The sequence below is a fragment of the Saccopteryx leptura genome, chromosome 5, assembly GCF_036850995.1.
Source record: "Saccopteryx leptura isolate mSacLep1 chromosome 5, mSacLep1_pri_phased_curated, whole genome shotgun sequence".
In the NCBI taxonomy this organism is placed as follows: domain Eukaryota; kingdom Metazoa; phylum Chordata; class Mammalia; order Chiroptera; family Emballonuridae; genus Saccopteryx; species Saccopteryx leptura.
This window is the reverse complement of record NC_089507.1, coordinates 193,144,968-193,164,017: the sequence shown is the minus strand read 5'-3', so window position 1 is coordinate 193,164,017 and position 19,050 is coordinate 193,144,968. Positions and strand designations below refer to the sequence as shown.

At 48.2% G+C, this 19,050-nt stretch overlaps 1 protein-coding gene across 1 annotated transcript in view; it reads left to right on the top strand.

Annotated features, from left to right (window-relative positions):
• CDS2 (CDP-diacylglycerol synthase 2) overlaps positions 1–18,795 on the top strand; it is a 40,177-nt gene extending 21,382 nt beyond the window's left edge. Inside the window, exons 2-13 of the mRNA XM_066387236.1 lie at positions 4,002–4,138; positions 6,003–6,099; positions 7,786–7,883; positions 8,629–8,768; positions 10,476–10,534; positions 11,024–11,106; positions 11,433–11,520; positions 12,002–12,070; positions 12,951–13,103; positions 15,387–15,506; positions 15,927–16,030; positions 16,284–18,795. Coding sequence (XP_066243333.1) covers positions 4,002–4,138; positions 6,003–6,099; positions 7,786–7,883; positions 8,629–8,768; positions 10,476–10,534; positions 11,024–11,106; positions 11,433–11,520; positions 12,002–12,070; positions 12,951–13,103; positions 15,387–15,506; positions 15,927–16,030; positions 16,284–16,413 — 1,278 coding nt within the window. The 3' untranslated portion in view covers positions 16,414–18,795. The remainder of the gene's footprint in view (positions 1–4,001; positions 4,139–6,002; positions 6,100–7,785; positions 7,884–8,628; positions 8,769–10,475; positions 10,535–11,023; positions 11,107–11,432; positions 11,521–12,001; positions 12,071–12,950; positions 13,104–15,386; positions 15,507–15,926; positions 16,031–16,283) is intronic.
• Positions 18,796–19,050: the final 255 nt, after the last annotated feature.

The window sequence follows — 19,050 nt, the reverse complement described above, 5'->3', positions numbered from 1 at the left end:
GTGTGTGTGTATGTGTGTGTGTGTGTGTGTGTATCACATTATAGTAGGCTTTTGGAGCACAGAGTATGGACATAATGGGGATTCTAAACTTTCAGAATAGGGCTCTTCCTATTTGAACCTTTGTTCTTGTCAAATGGAATTAGCATTAGAAAAGCTAGAAATATTTTCTTGGCTATTTCTAACACTGTAGGCAAACACACACTTGGCGTTTTCGATGAGTGATACCTAGGCCCCTGACACTCTTATTAAGGATAAACCTGTAATTTCTCTCCTGGGGATGAGTCTGGAAGTGGTCAGTTGCCCTTGGCAGCTGCCACAGGGTTTGATTAAGGAGATGCAAGCAGGTATAGGCTCAGCCTGATGGCTTTCCTCCAGGACAGGGGTTGTAATTTGCATGTAAAGCAGTGCAAAACACAGTTTGTGTAAGTTATGGAGTCACTCAGTAAATAAAACTGACTCATCTGACTGCAATGCCAGCAGAAGGGACAGAGTTGTTGGGAGCATAACCAGCCAAGGCACGAGCACAGCAGGTTCTCCAATGACATCGTCCCGTCCACCTGGTTTTGTTATGACGCTGAGGAGATGCTGTAGGAACTTACCTCTTGTTTATATCAGTTAGCCTATGGCAAAATTGGTTTCTTTATTTGTCCTTCCACTGCAGTTCCAAGAACCCATTGACAGCCTCAGTGAGGACTTTTAATGAAATATCCTTGAACATGAAAAGGAGAAGAAAAAGCCTACTTGACGGAACTGCTTGTTTTCTCTTCCTGGTTGTTAGCTCCTTTTAGGCAAACATGGGCAGAATGTTAATGTATTTCCTTTAACAGGTACAAACTGAGTTGGCATCTGGGAAAGAAATGCGGTGTGTGTGGGGGAGTCCCATCTGCTTGGAGCCCAGTTGACATAGTGCCCAGGGCTCCTGTCCAGCCTGGCCACAGCCACACTTTTTTTGGTCACGCTCTGACCATCTCCGCTGGTGGGTGTCACTATGGAGTCTTGAGAAATACTGAGGTTGGAGGGTGGGCCCCTGATCCCAACTGTTGACCGAAAGGGAGCCTCAGAGGGATGCTGTCCAGTAAGCTTTTGTAAGCCCAAGCCAGGCCTTCTGGAGGGCCTGAGAATTCAGAGGGAATGGGAAGAGGGAGGGTTTTTCTCTTTGAGAATAAAGGGTAAGTCAGTCCTACAGATGCTGTTCGGACGGAGCCAGGCCTCTCCCCAGGCCTGAAAAGCCAGCCCTCCCCCCTCTGCTCCCCTGCTCCTCCCTTGTTGCCTCTCTTGCTTCTGTGCTGGTCTGAGCCCCAGGACAGGGCTGGGGTTAGTTTCTGGGCAGCAGTGGTTGTGAGAGGCCTTTGGAGCACGAATTTCTCCAAAAACAACCACAGGTCTTACCCAGGAGACTCCATGCGTCCGCCTCCCTCAGTCAGTGCTTCTGCTGTTCTCTGTAGGACCTACGTGAAGGGGGGGGGGGCTTTTTCCCTTCCTTTTAATGCCCCACTTTTGTTTCCTGTTTACATCAGCACCACAGCCCCCTCGGGAAATGGCTGAGGAAGTGCAGAGGATGGCTGGTGTTTGAGATGGACTCTGAGAGACTGAGTCTGTTCCACTTAGCCTCTCATCTGGGCCCTTGGGTTGACCAGGAGGGAGGGAGGGAGGGAGGGGATATCTGGGGGCTGGGCTGAGACGGCTTGAAGCAGCAAGGCAGCTCTCCCTGTTGCCTTGTGCTGTCCCAGAACTACTAAGCCCGGTCAGGGAGGGGGTGGGAGTGTCACCGGTCTGTTCATCCCAGGCCCCCACCTCTTGAGAATAACAGTCACAGTGGCTTTGTAACAGTTGTCGATCTCTTACTACTTTCTGCCTCAAGATACCTCTGCACCTCACCCCCTCCTAGCCAGAAGGGAGAGGACTCACATCTGGCGTTGCTGCAGGAAACAGTGCTGGGCTCACATTTATAAGAGGCCTGGGGTGGGGGTCAGTGCGGAGCCGGAGCTTGCGGCTCTGCCTGGCTCCTTCCTGCCCTCCTGCCTGAGGAACCGGCAGCCTTTGTGAGTCTCCCTGACAACAGGATGGATAAGTTAAAAATAACCCTGTGCTGGGGCCTGTGTGTGTGAGCGAGTGTGTGATGCACATAGCACAGGCCTCCTCGCCTGCTGTGCTCAGCTCAGCCCTGTGGCTTCTGGAGGCTCCGGCCGAGCACGTGTTGGGAGGCCTCAGTGGGGCCCATGTGCTCGCATGGGAAGCCCCTCGGGTGAGATAACCACTGAGCATCCTGACCTCATATTACTGATCATTGCAGGTGGGGTGGGGGTGATAATGTCAAGATAAAAAATGGAAAGCTGTTCGGAATGCCTCTGTTTTCAGTCTCACTGAGAAGGGATACTTTTGGGGGTGTTGCTGTGTTTCAGAACATTCCAGGGTGGTAGAATGGGACACAGTCCTGGGTGGGAATTTGGTTGTTTCTCTTCAGTGAACCCCCACAGGGAAGACGGGCCCTTTTAGGGTCCCTTCATAAGGTGAGGACACGGAAGTAGAGGCACATGCATGACTTGCCCAGAGCCAGCTGGCTCAGCTGCGGCAGATAAAGGAGCAGCGACCCCCACATCAGAGGTGACCACCTGTCTCGGCCCTTTCCCGAAGCCTTTCTCTGTGTGAGCAATCCTGTACTAAAGGCCTTCTGTTTTGTGGTGTTACTACAGTTGTAGTTGAATTTAGAAATGGCTGTTTCCGTGAGAGCTAGGGCTGGGTAACCCCTTACCACGCCTGGAATTTACGCCTCGTTTCCTCCTTCCCCCCAGTAGTGAGGATTTCACTGTGTGCCAGGCATGGGGTGTCATGAGAACAAGGTGTCTTGGTTCCCATCTATTAGGGAGCAATAGACAGTTAATTACAGATCTCCTTCTAAGCCCCACCGCGGCCAGTGCCGAGGTCTGAGTGTCAGAGGGAATGACTGGGCGGGGTGGGGATAGAGGAGGCGGGAGATCATATTAGAGTACTTCAATCCGGGATGTATAAAAAACTCCTACACATCAAGAAGAAGGGCAGACAACTCGGTGGTAAATGGCCAATGACTTGACAGACACTTCCCAAAGGAAGATGTCTAAATGGATCGCTGTGAGTGCCATCTGTCAGTCACCTGACTAAGCCCGGTCCTCAGGCCGTGTTTGGGTCTTTCCCACAGATTCCTAAATGGTACTCAGTCTTATATCTTTATTAGGGAAATTAAAGTTGTTAGTTCAACTTAAATATGTTTGCACACATACAGTATATATAACAAAATCTTTGAAGATGTGGTATAACATCTTTTTGCCATTTCTAGTTTACCTAGTTTTGAATTTCTTACCAAAAATAAATAAATAAAATGGATGCCAAGATGCTTAAATAAAAGAAAATCTAGTGAAATGAACATATTCAAGTCAAAAGACCTGGGTTAACAGGCGTCTCCGAGCCCGTTTCTTTGTAAACGGGGATCTTCCTCTGTTCCTTCTCTTCCTCCCAGAACTGCTCTCAGGGCCATGGGTTTGGGAAATGCTCTTAAGTCTGTGAAGGGCTACACAAATACTAAGTGGTATTGTTACTCGTCGCAACTGTATATTTTAAAATCCCTTAAGAAATAAAAGCTCTGAGAAGTAGGATGAGGAATGAGGCCCAGATGAAATGCAGCTGTGCAGCCCCTTTGCAACCTTTGGATAAGGAGCGCCCTCTTCCTCTTCTGGACTGTTCCCTCCCCCGCCCCCCATCAGGCAGTGGGGACTGAGTGGCTTGGGGCTGTGGTCACCCTCCTGAGGGGCAGATGCATGTCTCTCGCAGTGGAGAGAAGGCTACCTTGGCACATGTCAGAACAATGCCGGGATTGCTGTGAGTCCCATCTGTTGTGTCACCTGACTATGCCAGGTTCTGAGGCCCAGTTTGGGTCTTTTCCCACAGATTCCTATGACAGGCATGTACTTCTCAGTACCCTTTTCAGCATTTTTGACCCTTTCCTCTTCTGTTTTTCTTTGGTGTAGGTGTCGGAGGCAGAAGTAAAGGCAGATGGAGAGACTGCATCGGACAGTGAGAGCCGAGCGGAAGCTGCTCCCCAAGTAACCTCTGCAGACGATACCCCAGAGGTCCTCAACAGGGCCCTTTCCAACTTGTCTTCAAGGTAACGTGCTTAGTGATACAGGTGCTTGGTAGTGTCCGAGTGCCATGGAAGGCCCAGGCCCCTCAACCCACAGTACCCCCAGCCTCTGTCCAGGGCTTCATTGAGTGGCATTTTTTTTTTTTTTTTTTTTAGAGAGAGAGGGCCAAACAGGGATAGATGGGCAGGAAGAATGAGAGAGGCATCAACTTGTGGTTGTGGCACGTTAATTGTTCATTGATTGCTTTCTCGAATGTGTCTTAACCTTAGGGGGCTCCAGCTGAGCCAGTAACCCTATGCTCAAGCCAGTGACCCCGTGCTCAGGCCTGTGACCCTGCACTCAATCTGGATGAGGCTGTGCTCAAGCTGGCGACATTGAGGTTTCGAACCTGGGTCCTCAGCATCTCACGTGGATGCTCTATCCACTGTGCCACCACTTGATAAGGCTGAATGGCATCTTACCAGGAGCTGCGAGCACAGCCTGGAGGGGTCTGGCAATTGAAGAGTGCTCTAGGCTTGGATGGGCGGGCCAGTTCAAGAGGTGGAAAGGTGGACAGAGTGGTAGTGTGCAAGGTCACTGACACAGCGCATGTGGAGAGATGGTCCCTGGGCTTTGTGACTCATGGGTGGCTGCTGTTCACAGAGGAGCCCAAATTTCCAGTTCGAAGTTTAGTTTTTCCTCTCCCACACACGTCCATTGTGGACATTTAAAAATTCTCCTGGAAGAATTGAGAAACATCTTTGCTTGGATGGATCCAGGGTTGAAGACCTTGAGATTTTGGTCCCTTCAACGTCAGCTACGTGGGTACATTAAAAACACAAACTAAAACTCTGACCAGGTAGCTTAGTTGGTTAGAGCATGTAGGATTTTGCTGCAAGAAATATGTTAATATATGTAATTGTGTGTACACATATATATATACATACATATACAGTGTGTCCGTAAAGGCATGGTGCACTTTTGACCGGTCACAGGAAAGCAACAAAAGACGATGGAAATGTGAAATCTGCACAAAATAAAAGGAAAACTCTCCCAGTTTCATACCTATTCAGTGCAGTTCGATGTGGGCTCACGCACAGATTTTTTAGGGCTCTTTAGGTAGCTATCCTGTATAGCCTCTACAGTCTCATCAGTTACTGATAGCCTACCAGAACAGGGTTTCTCCACCAAACTGCCGGTTTCCTTTAACTGCTTATCCCACTGAGTAATGTTATTCCTCTGTGGTGGTGCTTTGTTATAAACGCGCTGATATTCACATTGCACTTTGGTCACGGATTCAAATTTAGCGAGCCACAGAACACACTGAACTTTACTCTGTACCAACCACATCTCAACTAGCATGGCCATGGGCTGCTCCGCTGTATACATGGTGTTACATCATCATCTGCGCATGCGCACATGCTGCCACATCATCCTACAGAAACTGGGAGGGTTTTCCTTTTATTTGGTGCAGATTTCACATTTCTGTTGTCTTTTGTTGCTTTCCTGTGACTGGTCAAAAGTGCACCATGACTTTACGGACATACTGTGTATATATATATTTTTTTGGGGGGGTGATAGACAGCCATAGAAGCCATCCAAGTAGATATAGAAGAAGAGGGCACTACATTTCCCTTGTGATTTTTGCCTGATTCTTTCGTTAAGAGATAAGCTGGGTGTATTTTTCTCAGTGAGCACCCGCTGAGTTTGGTGTGGGTGGGGCATTGGCTCTCTCCAGCATGTGGCTAGTTTGTCCTTCCGGGTGAAGGAGATGCTCCCTGAAAGGGATGACCCGGAAAGGGATGACCTCAGGCTCTCTTCCCCAGGAAGAGCCAGCCCCCTTGGGATTGTGCTTCCGTTCTTTCTGGGCTCCTAACATGTTTTCTCGTTCCCTCCTCTCTAACTCAGATGGAAGAACTGGTGGGTGAGAGGCATCCTGACTTTGGCCATGATTGCGTTTTTCTTCGTCATCATTTACCTGGGACCAATGGTTTTAATGATAATTGTAAGTGCCATTTGCATGCTTATTTTAGTTCTGCCTTTAGTTTTTCATGCAGGATCAGTCATCTGAAGTGCCACATGCTGGGTTAGTTCTGGGAATCATTTGGGGCCTGGGCTCCATAGAACTTTTCTTCCTTAGAATATCTGTGACTTCTCCCTTTTTAGTAGCCAAGTGGCATAGGCCAATTATATGTGGTTAAAGATACCTCTTCACTTTAAAGCATTTTTTATTCTTTTTCCAAGTGAGAAGAGGGGAGACAGAGAGACAGACAGTTGCCCCAACCAGGATCCATCCAGCAACCCCTGTCTGGGGCCAGTGCTCTGCCCATTTGGGGCCATGCTTACAACTGAGCTATTTTTAGTGTCTGAGGTGGAGGCTCCACAGAGCTGTCCTCAGCACCTGGGGCCAATATGCTCAAACCAATTGAGCCATGGCTGTGGGAGAGGGAGAGAGGGAGAGTGAGAGAAGGGAAAGAGGTTGGGGAAGAGAAGCAGGTGGTCACATCTCCTGTGTGCCCTGACCGGAATCAAACCTGGGACATCCACATGCCAGGCCAACGCTCCACCACTGAGCCAACCGGCCAGGGCCCACTTTAAAATTTGATTGTATTATTCAACTGTTTGATTTTACTATGACCCCTGCTGTGACTTTGTGTCTTGGTTTTGTTTATTGTTTTCCTGGGACCTCATTCACAGGCTTAGGCCTTTCATTAAGAAATTCCAATCAGTCCCTGGATGGGCAATTCAGTGGATAGAACATTGTCCTGGCGGGGTCTATCCCTGATCAGGGTACATATGAGAAGCAATCAATGAGTACACAACTAAATGGAACAACTAAGTGGAACAGCAAGTTAATGCTGCTCTCTCTCTCTCCCCCCATCCTTTATTCCCTTCCTCCCTCCTTTTCTCTCTCTTTCTCTTTCTCTCAAATCAGTGAAAAGATAAAAAAAATAGCCTGACCAGGCGGTGGCGCAGTGGATAGAGCGTTGGACTGAGAAGTTGAAGGACGCAGGTTCAAGACCCCGAGGTCGCCAGCTTGAGCGCGGGCTCATCTGGCTTGAGCAAAAAGCTCACCAGTTTGGACCCAGGGTCGCTGGCTCCAGCAAGGGGTTACTCGGTCTGCTGAAGGCCCGCGGTCAAGGCACATATGAGAAAGCAATCAATGAATGACTAGGCAACGCGCAACGAAAAACTAACAATTGATACTTCTCATCTCTCCGTTCCTGTCTGTCTGTCCCTGTCTGTCCCTCTCTCTGACTCTCTCTCTCTCTGTAATAATAATAAAAAAAAAAGATAAAAAAATAACCCAGTGCACAGTGCTTCTCTTTTAGTCTTCCCACTGTTGTGGACAGGGTCAGGTGACTAACAACTGACTGCTATAGCAGTTGGGGATTTTCAAATATTTGTAGTCAAAGTCAAAGGGAAAGAAATTGACTAAGTCCTGAGAGGTTCTAGAAGAGAAAGTTAATTGAAACTTTAAGAGCATGTATTTATTGTGAGAAATTGGACCTGTTCTGTGTGACATAAAAGTCTACAGTGCTGTATGGGATGCCATGAGAGAGAAAAGAGCCGAATCACTATGGAACTGACAGTTTTCTTATATACCAGTGGTTTTTCTTGAAGGCTCATGACTGTTAGAGCTTGAGAATTGGGGAGTTAACGAGTATCCTCATTCTTATGTGTCCTGCAGGTGATGTGTGTTCAGATAAAATGTTTCCACGAGATTATCACTATTGGCTACAATGTCTACCACTCCTATGACCTCCCCTGGTTCAGGACCCTCAGCTGGTAAGCCTTCCAGCCCTGTCGGGACCTTTAACAGATACGGATGATGAGTGCTTTGTGGTCGATAACCTACAGTGGTGGGTTGGAGAGGAGTGATGGCCACAGACTTGCATAGCACCTTCGAGACCCGAGTATTTCATAGGCCAGACTGCGTGGCTGGCCTCGAAGGAGTCTTTAGTGGTTATCAGGAATCTGGAGTTTTCCTCAGATGAAAGTGGACTGCCTGACATCCTATAGAAGTAAATGCCGGGAAGGCAGCTATCATGTTAGATTGGGCAAGGTTTTATGAAGAAAACGTATTTGCACAGTAGGAGAAGAAGGGTAAGTGAAGAGGACACACTGGCAGGAAAGAGACAGGAGCAGAGCAGACAGGTGACCAAGCCGGAGTGAACTGTCCTGGTCGGCATGCAGGGTTCCGCGTGGGGACAGTGGGGACAGTGGAGATAAGGCTGGGAGGCAGGGTGAGGCGTGTTACCTTATAGTCTGAGTGTTCTTGGTTAGGTATATAAAGTCTACGCAAGGGGCAAAAACTAAGTCCCAGGTTTGTGGTAAATGGAGGCTGAAGGAGAGCGGCCACAAGTTCCTAGATAAACTTCTCACCTATGGTGTCACTAGCGAACAGGGACCATGGGGGTCTTGAGTGTTGGGGAGACTGCTGTTCTGTCCTCTCCTCGGGTTTTCTGACAGCCTCGCTGTAAAGGACAGGCTGCGTGTGCTCCCCGCAGCAATGACCTGTATTCATTTCCAGGTACTTTTTACTGTGTGTAAACTATTTCTTCTACGGCGAAACAGTGACGGATTATTTCTTCACTTTGGTCCAGAGAGAGGAGCCTTTGCGGATTCTCAGCAGATACCACCGGTTCATTTCCTTTACTCTCTACCTGATAGGTATGCCCGGATGGCTCACCAGTCTGTCTGTCCGGTTTTGTGTGTCTGCTGAGTAGGGATTGGCAGTTTCTTGATTAATGTAAAGTTCTGATAATGTTAACTCTGACCACGCAAGGGAGCAGAGCGGAGGGCTGTGCCCTGTGTGAGCTGTAGCAACTCTTTACCAGGACAGGTGAGACTGAGGGGCTCTGGTGTGGGGACAGCAGTCCGTGCCCTGGAGGACAGCCAAGCATGGTCCTGCCATGACTCTCCTGTTGGCAGAGAGTCTGCATTGTGCCCAAAACAAAATCTACCTGTTTTTGTAAACGTGGACCACTTGGGTTTATTAAAATATTGAAATATAAAAATATTACATTATTTGAGAGTCTAGAAAGTAGATTACAAAAGAGCACACTATTTTTGTACATTCATACCTATATTTTTGCATAAGCAAAATTCTAAAAGGATGTAAAATTAAAATTATATACAGGAAAGCCACCAGTTTTTATCACTGACACATAAAAGCAGGCCGCCATCTTTAAGAGCGTCTTCTTAGGGGCCCTCCTTGAAGGACAGATATTGCAGTGTGGTGCGAATTTTACTGATTTGCATTTTAAAGACTGATCTCTGAGGGGCTTTGAGCTTAGTCCTTCTGAGTCTCAGTGAGCCCTTTTGTAATTAATCTAGAGCTAAAACTGGGAACTTATGGTGAGGAGTTAGTCGGATACATTAAAACTTGACAAACAGTGAAGTGCAGGTCAATGCAAGCTCAGTTCAGACGGTGCACTAGTTCTGATGAGGCTAGTGTTTTCCATCGCTGCCTTCAAAGCTAGTTTGAGGCGCACGACAAAGTTATTCCGACCTAAATTTGTCTGACCTATTTTTGATCAGCTTTGTGAATGACGCCTGGGTATTAAAATACAAAATCCACTGCTAAGGGGTCTGCAGACAGTGAGGGTGTTCAGAGGGCAGGCCTCAGACCCTGAGCTCCCCCAGCAGGAGGGCAGGGTGTCGAATGGCCACAGGCTCTCTTCTGGGCAGGACTGCTTTGAGGGGCCCAGCACACTATCGGGTACTAGTCCTTTCCTTACTGGGGAAGTGGGTGGGGCTGCAGCTGTTTCTTGCCACCATATGCATCAGTGCGAGAGAGAGGCAAGGGCGGCCTCCACTCCATACCTGGGGCATCTTCCCTTCACCAGACGTCTTTACTGGGGCGGAGGTCAGCAAGCTTTTTCTTAAAAGTCCAGATAATAAATATTTTAGGCTTTGAGGGCTCGAGTCTCTGTTGCAACTCCCCAGTCTGCCCTTGTAACACAAAAGCAACCACAGACAATATGTAAACAAACAGGCATAGCTGTGGGCCGTGAGTAAAATTTTAGTTATACAGTACACTCAGGTGGCTGGCCGGGCTTGTTTGCTGGCTGCTGCTCTATCTGGTGAGCAGTGGTCTAAATTGAGTATAGTCTGCAAGATTTAAAGGTAGTGCCTTCCTTTGATTGTCTTGAAGGAGTTATTTTTTCCCTTTTGATTGCTATCTGAAGAACTAGTCCATGTCTTCTTCCCTCCTCCCTTACCTGGAGTTTGGAATTGTGCTCTGGCTAACTACTGCCAGGAAGTTAGCCAAAAGATCACAATCATGATCATGTCCACAGGTAAAGGAAATGACTAGGACACAGGTAAATGCAGAACGTGATTCATTTTGCCCTTTCTCTTCCCTTCTTGAACCAGGATTCTGCATGTTTGTATTGAGTCTGGTCAAGAAGCATTACCGCCTGCAGTTCTACATGGTAAGGGAACTGTGTGAGTGTGTGTGCGCGCAGTTTATTAGCAAGCTATTAATTGCTCGACCTTGTTTAACTATTTGTCTCAGTTTTCCTCATCCCACTTGCCAGGCGGTTTTCTAGTTTCTTACTGCCCTGCCTCAGCACCCCAGGCATTACCCATCCATAGAGAGCCTACAGCGCTTTCTCAACTTGAAGGTGTTTCCTTCCGAGAGCCCCAGGCACTCAGTAAATACAGTACCCAGGTTTCCAGAGCACAGAAGGACTTACTCCTAGTGAGCCCTGTCGTCCTGACTGTTGATGGGGACCGTTGCTGGGGGACAGAGGTTCTCCCAGAGGCCTGTTCTGTGCCTTTTCACTACTGATAAGGCAGGTGCAGAAGCAGATATCTTTCCTACCTGTTTCTCAGCAATTTTCTGCATGGTATTGACTGTTATTTGAAGTTCCTTTCAAGGTAAACCGATAGGTAAAGTTAACTCTTTTCTTCTTTTGCAGTTTGGCTGGACCCATGTAACCTTACTGATTGTTGTCACCCAGTCACATCTTGTTATTCACAACCTGTTTGAGGGAATGATCTGGTGAGTGACGACTGTGAGGGAATTTTCCCTTTTATTTGCGGGTGTTTCTTATGGGCAGGTGCCTTACCTTCTAAGCCAGTGGTTCTCACCCTGCGCAACATTAGAATCCCTTGTAGGGATGGTTACAACATACCTTGGTGTATCGAACGCACTCTAACCAGCTAAGCTGCCCAGCCACGGCTGGTATTTTAAAATTTTAAGTTATTTCTTAATAGGTAACAAGTTCTCTGTGAGTTATTTTGATATTGGAATTTATGAATAGTGTTATCTTGCAGGCTTCTGAGGTATTAATCTTGATAGAGTCGATTCTTTGGTTTATTTCCTAGGTTCATTGTCCCCATTTCTTGCGTAATCTGTAATGACATCATGGCCTATATGTTCGGCTTCTTCTTTGGTCGGACGCCACTCATCAAGGTAAGTGGATCACTGTAACGTGAAGTATCACCATGAGGGAAGGGTGGTGCTTTCGAATGAGTAGATCAGCGTGGGACACAGGAGGTCTAGCTGGTGGGTGTACCTTCATGTCATCCTGGAGAAAGGCTGGTCCTAAACAGTTTTAGGAGAAAAATCAAAGGAAAATGTTGAGTTACCCACAAGAACAAAAAAGCTAATAGAGAAAATATTTTTATAGACCATACGAGCACATTTTGGAGGCTCTAATCTGAATTTGAGTATTGCTGTTTCATTAGCATACTACTTTATAATGAGATAATTTGAATGCCTTACTAAAACAGAAAGGAAACTGAGGGGAATCAGGCAGGGGACAAGGAAACCAAGCATGGAGGTATTTTAGAAGGGGAGGTGGTTAACTGAGGGAGGTTTTTAACAAGTATTCATTGTTCCCAAAGTCAGAGTTATCAAACGCTCTTTCTTAGAACTTGTTCTCCATCCACAGCTGTCACCGAAGAAGACCTGGGAAGGCTTCATTGGGGGCTTCTTTGCTACTGTGCTCTTTGGCCTTCTGGTAGGTGGTGGCTCCCAGCGGGGTGGAGGAGTGACAGGGGCCTCACACCCATCTGTGAAGTCTGTTCAGGGCTAGCGAGCCTGTCTCCCAAGGCCAGAGAATCTGTCCTATGGATGGGACCTGGCCCTGAAGAAGAGCACCAGCATGGCCCGCTCTGTAACTGGCACGGGCAGCACCAGCTGTTCACCCGCCAGTTTTCAAGTAGGGTCTTAGCCAGGGAGCGGGGGCTGTGTGCGCCTTGTGCTCCTCATGCTGAGGCACGCGACACTCGGCGGATGGCATTCCTGCCGGGCACTTGATATTTAAGGTTGAGAGTAAGAGTGGGGTGAGATATGCCACTCCAGCCCAGAGTTCCTGCTGTGTGCGCTGCCCGGAGGGGGACGATCTCCCAGCCCTTCTGAGTGCCTTTTCCTGCTCTGACCCGGGGCCAGTCCCCCTTTGCAGTGCTGTCCGTGTGTCCTCAGTGCCCACTTCCTCAGCGCCTTCCTCCTGGCTGCCTGCCTCCCCCTCTGCCATTCCCCCACCTCCTGCCTTCAGTTAGCACCACCCGAAGAGATCTGAGAAAGGGGGCTGTAGCGCCCCCAAGTGGGGAGAAACTTCTTACAGTCTTCTGCCACATTCCTTAGGCTTTTCCTGGATTCATTCAGGACCTGGGTGTTTGGGCAAGTATGTGTGCACCCTCAGTGGGCTGTGAACCCTCTCCCCACCCCAGTTCAGGTGGAATACACATGTGGGGAAACCTGGCCTCTGACTCAGTGCATGGCTTGCAGTTAGAGGGTGCCGGGCAGTGTAAGGGACGTGGCCAAACCAGTGTGCCTGTTGCCCGGGCAGGATGGCGGCACGTGTCTCCTTTGCCTGTCTCTCTGTTCTTCATCCTCAGCTGTCCTATGTGATGTCTGGGTACAGATGCTTCGTCTGCCCCGTGGAGTACAACAATGACACCAACAGCTTCACTGTGGACTGTGAGCCCTCGGACCTGTTTCTCCTGCATGAGTACAACATTCCTGAGGTGATCCAGTCGGCCATCGGCTGGGTACGTGCTGCTCCCACGGTGGGACTAACCCCAGTGGGATAGTGGCCACAGGAGACAGCCCCCTCTCCACCACTGCTTCCCTCAGAAGAGCCACCTTCCTCCCCAAAGCTGTAGGCCCCAGGATGAAGGGGAATTGTTCAAGTCAGTTCCTGGGGAGGCCAAGAGGAGACCTTTTCCACTTCCGATCATTAGGACCAGTGATTCTCCAAGTGTGCTTTGGGGATCCCAGAAAGACCCTGATATCCTTTCAGGGCCTGTGAGGTCATAGCTATTTTCATAATAAACAATGACATTATTTGCCCTTTTCACTCTGTTGACAGAGGCACTGGTGGGCACACCTGCTGGCGACTTAGCATGAGTGAGGGCAGTGGCACTAGGTGAGGGTGAATCATTGGATTCCTCGTGCCCTGCCCTCTCAAAAAGCAAGCCAGTTCCTCGTAAGGCAAAATAGTAAAATTACTAATTTGATTAAATCTTGACCCTTGAACATACCTTTCTAATATTCTTTGTATCAAAATGAACAGTATGATAAAGCACTTCTGCTGATTCCTAAAGTCCTGGTCACCCAAAGGGAAAGCATGTGGGCCTTGCTTGTGCTATGAACAGACCTAGCTGCTTTTTTAGAGAAACATAATTTTTGCTTGGAAAGATCTGACAAACTGAAGTGTCTTAGACATGGGTAATCGACATTTTTCTTGAACATGAATAAAGTGAGCCTGTCACTTCAAGGAACAGCTGACAGTGACTGTTAACAATGATAGCATGTGGCTTCCATGGAAGTGGGGTTTTAGAGATGGAGTGTCTTCCCTGAGCTCAGCAGCTTCCTGGAAGGGTTTCCTGATGAGACTGTGGAATTCTAATATAGAATATTTTGACATTGTACAGCTTAAATGTGTCTGCATTCAGAAGGCTGGCATACCTCAGTGAACCAGTATTTTCTAAATGTCCAGTGCACGGGGTTACCCAGTCATGCACGGGTCAAAGGTCCATTCAAAGTGCTAGGTAGACCAAAGGATTTTATTGCAAAAGTTCATTGATAGGATTTTAGATTTCATGCTGCACCAAATTTTTAAGGAACTACCTCTTACCAAGTTCTGGTGTAGCATCAAAGATTATGCATAACTAGAAAGCCCGGCGGTCATACGAAATGACCGCTGTTCTAGATATTATAAATTGTAATTAAAATGATTTGTGCAAAGATGTCTGCTAATTCAAACAATTACCCAGGGCAGGCGGCGAGGATGCCCCTTTGCTTACTGCCCCACGGGGTTTCCTCCTTCTACTTGCTTAATTGCTTAAAGTAGAGTGCAATGAAGGAAACCACTGGCGGTACATTTCTTAAGAGCCACCACTAGCTCAATAAATAAAGGTGATTTAAATAATAAAATGTTAATTCACATGTCAAAGATCTCTTTGTACACAACATTTCTTGTGTAGATCTTTCCATCATTTTTAAGCTCGCCTTGCAGAGGACCATCAATTATTTTTAATTTTACGTCCGTTCTTTCACAAACTCTTGAACAGGCAACATAAAGTTGACCGTGACCAAATGCAAGCTCAGGTAAAAAAATGCCAACACGCTTGAGCGTTTGGCCCTGAGACTTATTGATGGTCATAGCAAAGGCAAGTTTTACAGGAAATTGTCTACGTCTCAATTGAAACGGCAACCCTGTTTGAGATGGAGCCAAATCAATTCTTGGAATGACATGTATTTCACCTTTAGAGGAACCAAAGACTTAGCTATTATGACATTATTTTTCAATTGGAGAACCTCTAGTCTTGTACCATTGCAAAGACCCCTTCTGGTGTTAAGATTTCTTAACAGCATAATAATTGCTCCAATCTTTAACCTCAATTTGTGAGGTGGCATGCCAGAAGGCGGGACTATTTGAATGCCGTGGCAACTTCACCCCATTGGCTAGTACAGTTACGCAAGCAACCAATAAGCTATCCGTGACAGACACTTAAGCCGCATATAATAAAGATTATCTGCAGAGAGAGTAGTCAGACACCCTTCCTTTTCTCAACTAGTGTCTGTGTAAGGCTGCGTCGTCTTCATGTGCTTCAGCCAAACCAGCATATGATGCAAGAGATTGAATGACAGCTCCTTTAATGTTTTTAAGACATTACAGGTTAAACATAAGTTGGCCTTCTTAGTAATTATGTTTTATTTTTAGAGGGGTGGGGGCAATAGAGTTAGTTGCATAAAGCATTGTTTATATTAACATGTACTGAGGCTGGGCCTCTAGGCATCTTGACTTTTACTTCATTTATTCTTCTTAGAAAATCGTCCGGATGTACCCCTTCCAGATTCACAGCATCGCCCTCTCCACCTTTGCCTCGCTCATTGGCCCCTTCGGAGGCTTCTTCGCAAGTGGATTCAAACGAGCCTTTAAAATCAAAGTAGGAAAAGCCCCTTCTCTGTTCCTCTCGCTGTCTCCCAGCCAGGCCCCTTTCCACCTTTTCTGCCTACCCCCCACCCCCTGCCCCCCATCAACCACCACTCCCTGCAAACTACGGGGCTATCAGTGTGCGCTCTTCACACATGCATGGAGTGTAGGGAGGTTAAATAAAAAGACATTGTTTCCAAGAAAATGGAATAGTTGGATTTTCCATTTGTTAATATCTTACATCTTTCTTTAAAAAGAACTTTGTAATTTAGTAAGATCACGTCCTGTTACAGCCTCAGCCTCTGAGTCAGTGCTCGCTCCGCTGTTTCCCTGTTTCCCTCAGCTGGTCCGGGCAGCAGCCGGGCGCTGAGGGCCACAGGCAGGGCTTGGTCTCGGCTGAGCCCGGGCTCACCGGTCCTTCTGCCTCTGACAGGACTTTGCCAACACTATTCCTGGCCATGGGGGCATCATGGACCGCTTTGACTGCCAGTATCTGATGGCTACCTTTGTCAATGTGTACATCGCCAGTTTTATCAGGTACGGCGCCTTTCCATCGGACCCCGGGGGTGGATTTTTAAATAGGGGGAAATTCTAGAGATTGAGCTACATCTCAGTTTTAGTGGAAAGCATCCCGAATATGAATGCAGGTTACCGTTGCTACTGTTGTTCATGGATTCCCTGAGGCCCCTCTCTGTGAGTAGAGAGTCCAGAGGTGGCAGCTGCCACTCGGATCATCGGGCCCTCCCAGTCGCTGGGCCCGCCCGTGTCACTTTGTCACGTTCTCTTCCAGGGGCCCGAACCCGAGCAAGCTGATCCAGCAGTTCATGACCTTGCGGCCAGATCAGCAGCTCCACATCTTCAACACGCTCAAGTCTCACCTGACCGACAAGGGGATGCTGACAGGGGCCACAGAGGACTAGGGGCGACGAGGGCTGAGGGGCAGGTCCGCGCGAGCCCCGCTGGTGGCACTGAGACAAGGACGAGGCTTCAGCTCACTGTCTTTTTTTCTTTTTTTAAAATTTTTTTGGTAGAACGTTTTTTATCTGTGGGTTTTAAAAATATTCTGTACATACAATCTCTGTGCTTATGATTTGGGTTGTAAGTAAACGACAGCTTTGAGTTGGAAAGAAGTCATGGGGGTAAAACCATTTCGGTTTTTTAAAACAAGTGTGAAAAGCCTGCAGGACAGCGGTGCCCAGCTCAGGAGTGGCTGCTGGCGCTGCCGGCTCTCACCAGGGGAACTGGGCTTGGTCAGAGCGTGCCTGTTCAGCTGTGGCCAGCCGGTCAGGGCCCCCGTTCCTGTGTTTGTCCCCAGCAGGGAAGAGGTTCATGGCTTGGGTGTCTTTGCTGCCGGAGAGCTTCCACCCGAGCTGCTGTGTAACCCTGCCTCGGAGCTCCAGGGGCTTTGGCCTCTGTAGGCTGGCGGGACAAGGCTTATTGCTCAGATAAGCATTCTGTCCCCATGAAGTCCTGTGGGACGTGAGCTCTGCTTTATGACATGGGTTCACCCTACTTCATCACAGACTGAAAAGTTTTCTTGAGAAAGCACGGAAATGTATTTATAATAGTCTGGTTAAAAAAACCAACCAACCACACTGTAATATTTCAAGTGTATGCAGTAGAATGTACTGTAACCGAGCCCCTTCCTACGTGTTTAGGCTCAGATGGCCCCTAGGGGGCAGTCCAGCTAACCGTGTCTTTTCAGGGACGATGGTGTTCATGTGTGTGCGGTAGACTGGTTGCTGCTGAACCCTTTCTGGGGGCTTTCCCATCAGGCAGGGAGCAGAGGGCTTCTCGTCCGTGCCCTTTGCCTGGCCGACCACTCATGTAGCTGCTGTGTTGTATATATACGATATATTAGTCCTACGGCAGATGTGTATTGTGTATGTGTTTTTTAAAATCCCTTATTTCTTATAGTGATTTCAGTTGTACCATGACTTCTTCACTGAAACCACAAATCCCTGCTTAAAACTCTGGAGAGCCCGACCGAATTAGAGGTTTGACTATTCTGAAGATTAAATGCACACTTTTAACATAATGTGACCAGTTAAATGTAGTTTATATTTTACTGGGGGACCTTTTTTTTTTAAAAAAACAACAACTGTGATGTATTTTGTTTCCCTTCTTACTTACAGGAGTGGGGTTGACTTTGGGAAGGGGGTACAGGAGAGAGAACCTGGTGCCCGGATGTGTTCAGTTCCTCTGTGCCACGGGTGTTCTCATTGCCACATGAGGGCGTGATGGTCGCTCCGGCACCTGGCCTGCTGCCGGTCTGTTTGGTTTCTGTTGAAAGCAGCCTCCCGCCTCCCTGAGAGCTCACGCACAGCCCAGGTCACGAGTGTCCGGTGCAGGGCGGACCCCTCTCGCCATTTCAGCTCACGTCACCGCACGACTTTGCACGTACACGGCACTGACTCAGCTTCTTTCTTCTGAGCTTGCACTTGCGAGTTAGCACACGGCTCTTCTTTTTCAGCCTCAAGTCCCCCTTAAAAACAAAATGTGTTTTGCATGGGGTTTTAGCCCTGGCTGTGGACCCTGGGCGGGACGGGACGCATCACTCTCTGGCTCCCTGTGTCTGAGCCATCCTCTAATTCCAGTATTCCAGGATTCTGGCTGAGCACGTTCATGTCACCAGAGGCAGCTGTGGGTAATGAGTCCTGTCCCAGGAGCCCAAAAAACAAGTGTTTCCAGGCCTTTTCTAAAATGTGTGCCCTTAAGATGAGGCAGATCTCAGCAATAATTAAATAGTGGAGGTGATTAGTAATGAATGTAGTTTTCTTACTGAAGAATGAACTTTGTCGCCTGAACCAGAGGCAGAAAGGCCCCTCGTTGTCCGTGGTGCCCTGTTGTAGGCATACGTGGGTCCTGGGGAGCAGGGAGCCTCAGCTGGAGCCCAGCCGCAGAGAGCCACTCTGGAGCAGGGCTGCGTTTGGGATCAGGGTGCCTGGCTTGTTCCTTTATGGAAGTAGTCACCGATAGGGGGGTTCGGGGGCCTGGAGACCTGGGGAACAGAAGGAGGTTGCCCACGAGAGCTGCCAGCCAGGCCAGAGGGTCAGCCTGGCTTTAACTGTTTTGGATTTCTCCATATGTTTTCTGCTGAAATAAGAGGAGTTTCATAGTGGGGTAGTCTGGAGTGTCTGTGTAGCACAATGTTATTCTTTCTCCCCTTTTCTGATGCTATTTCACCATTCAGATAAGATGCAGAGACTGTTTTAACCCTATACCTGTGCAGATGTTAATGGCGTGACTTCCTTCAGATCCATTTCGTGTGTGTGAGAAATAAAATGTGACAATGATGTGCCCTCCCTTGTCATGACTTCAGTTTCTCACATCTGTGTGTGGCTTTATGTTACCCACCTGTTTTATATTCATAAATACTGTGCAGTCCCAGTTCAGAGGTTTTTGTTTCGTTTTCCAATTTGAATGCTAGACATTCTCACAAGCCTGCAGCCTTGGGTGCGAGTCAGGAGCACCTCGCGGGTGAGGAGGTGGAGGGCCGGGTCGGGGAGAAAGCTTCCCCAGGCTCACGTGGGCCGCTGGACTGTCTGCCCACCAGG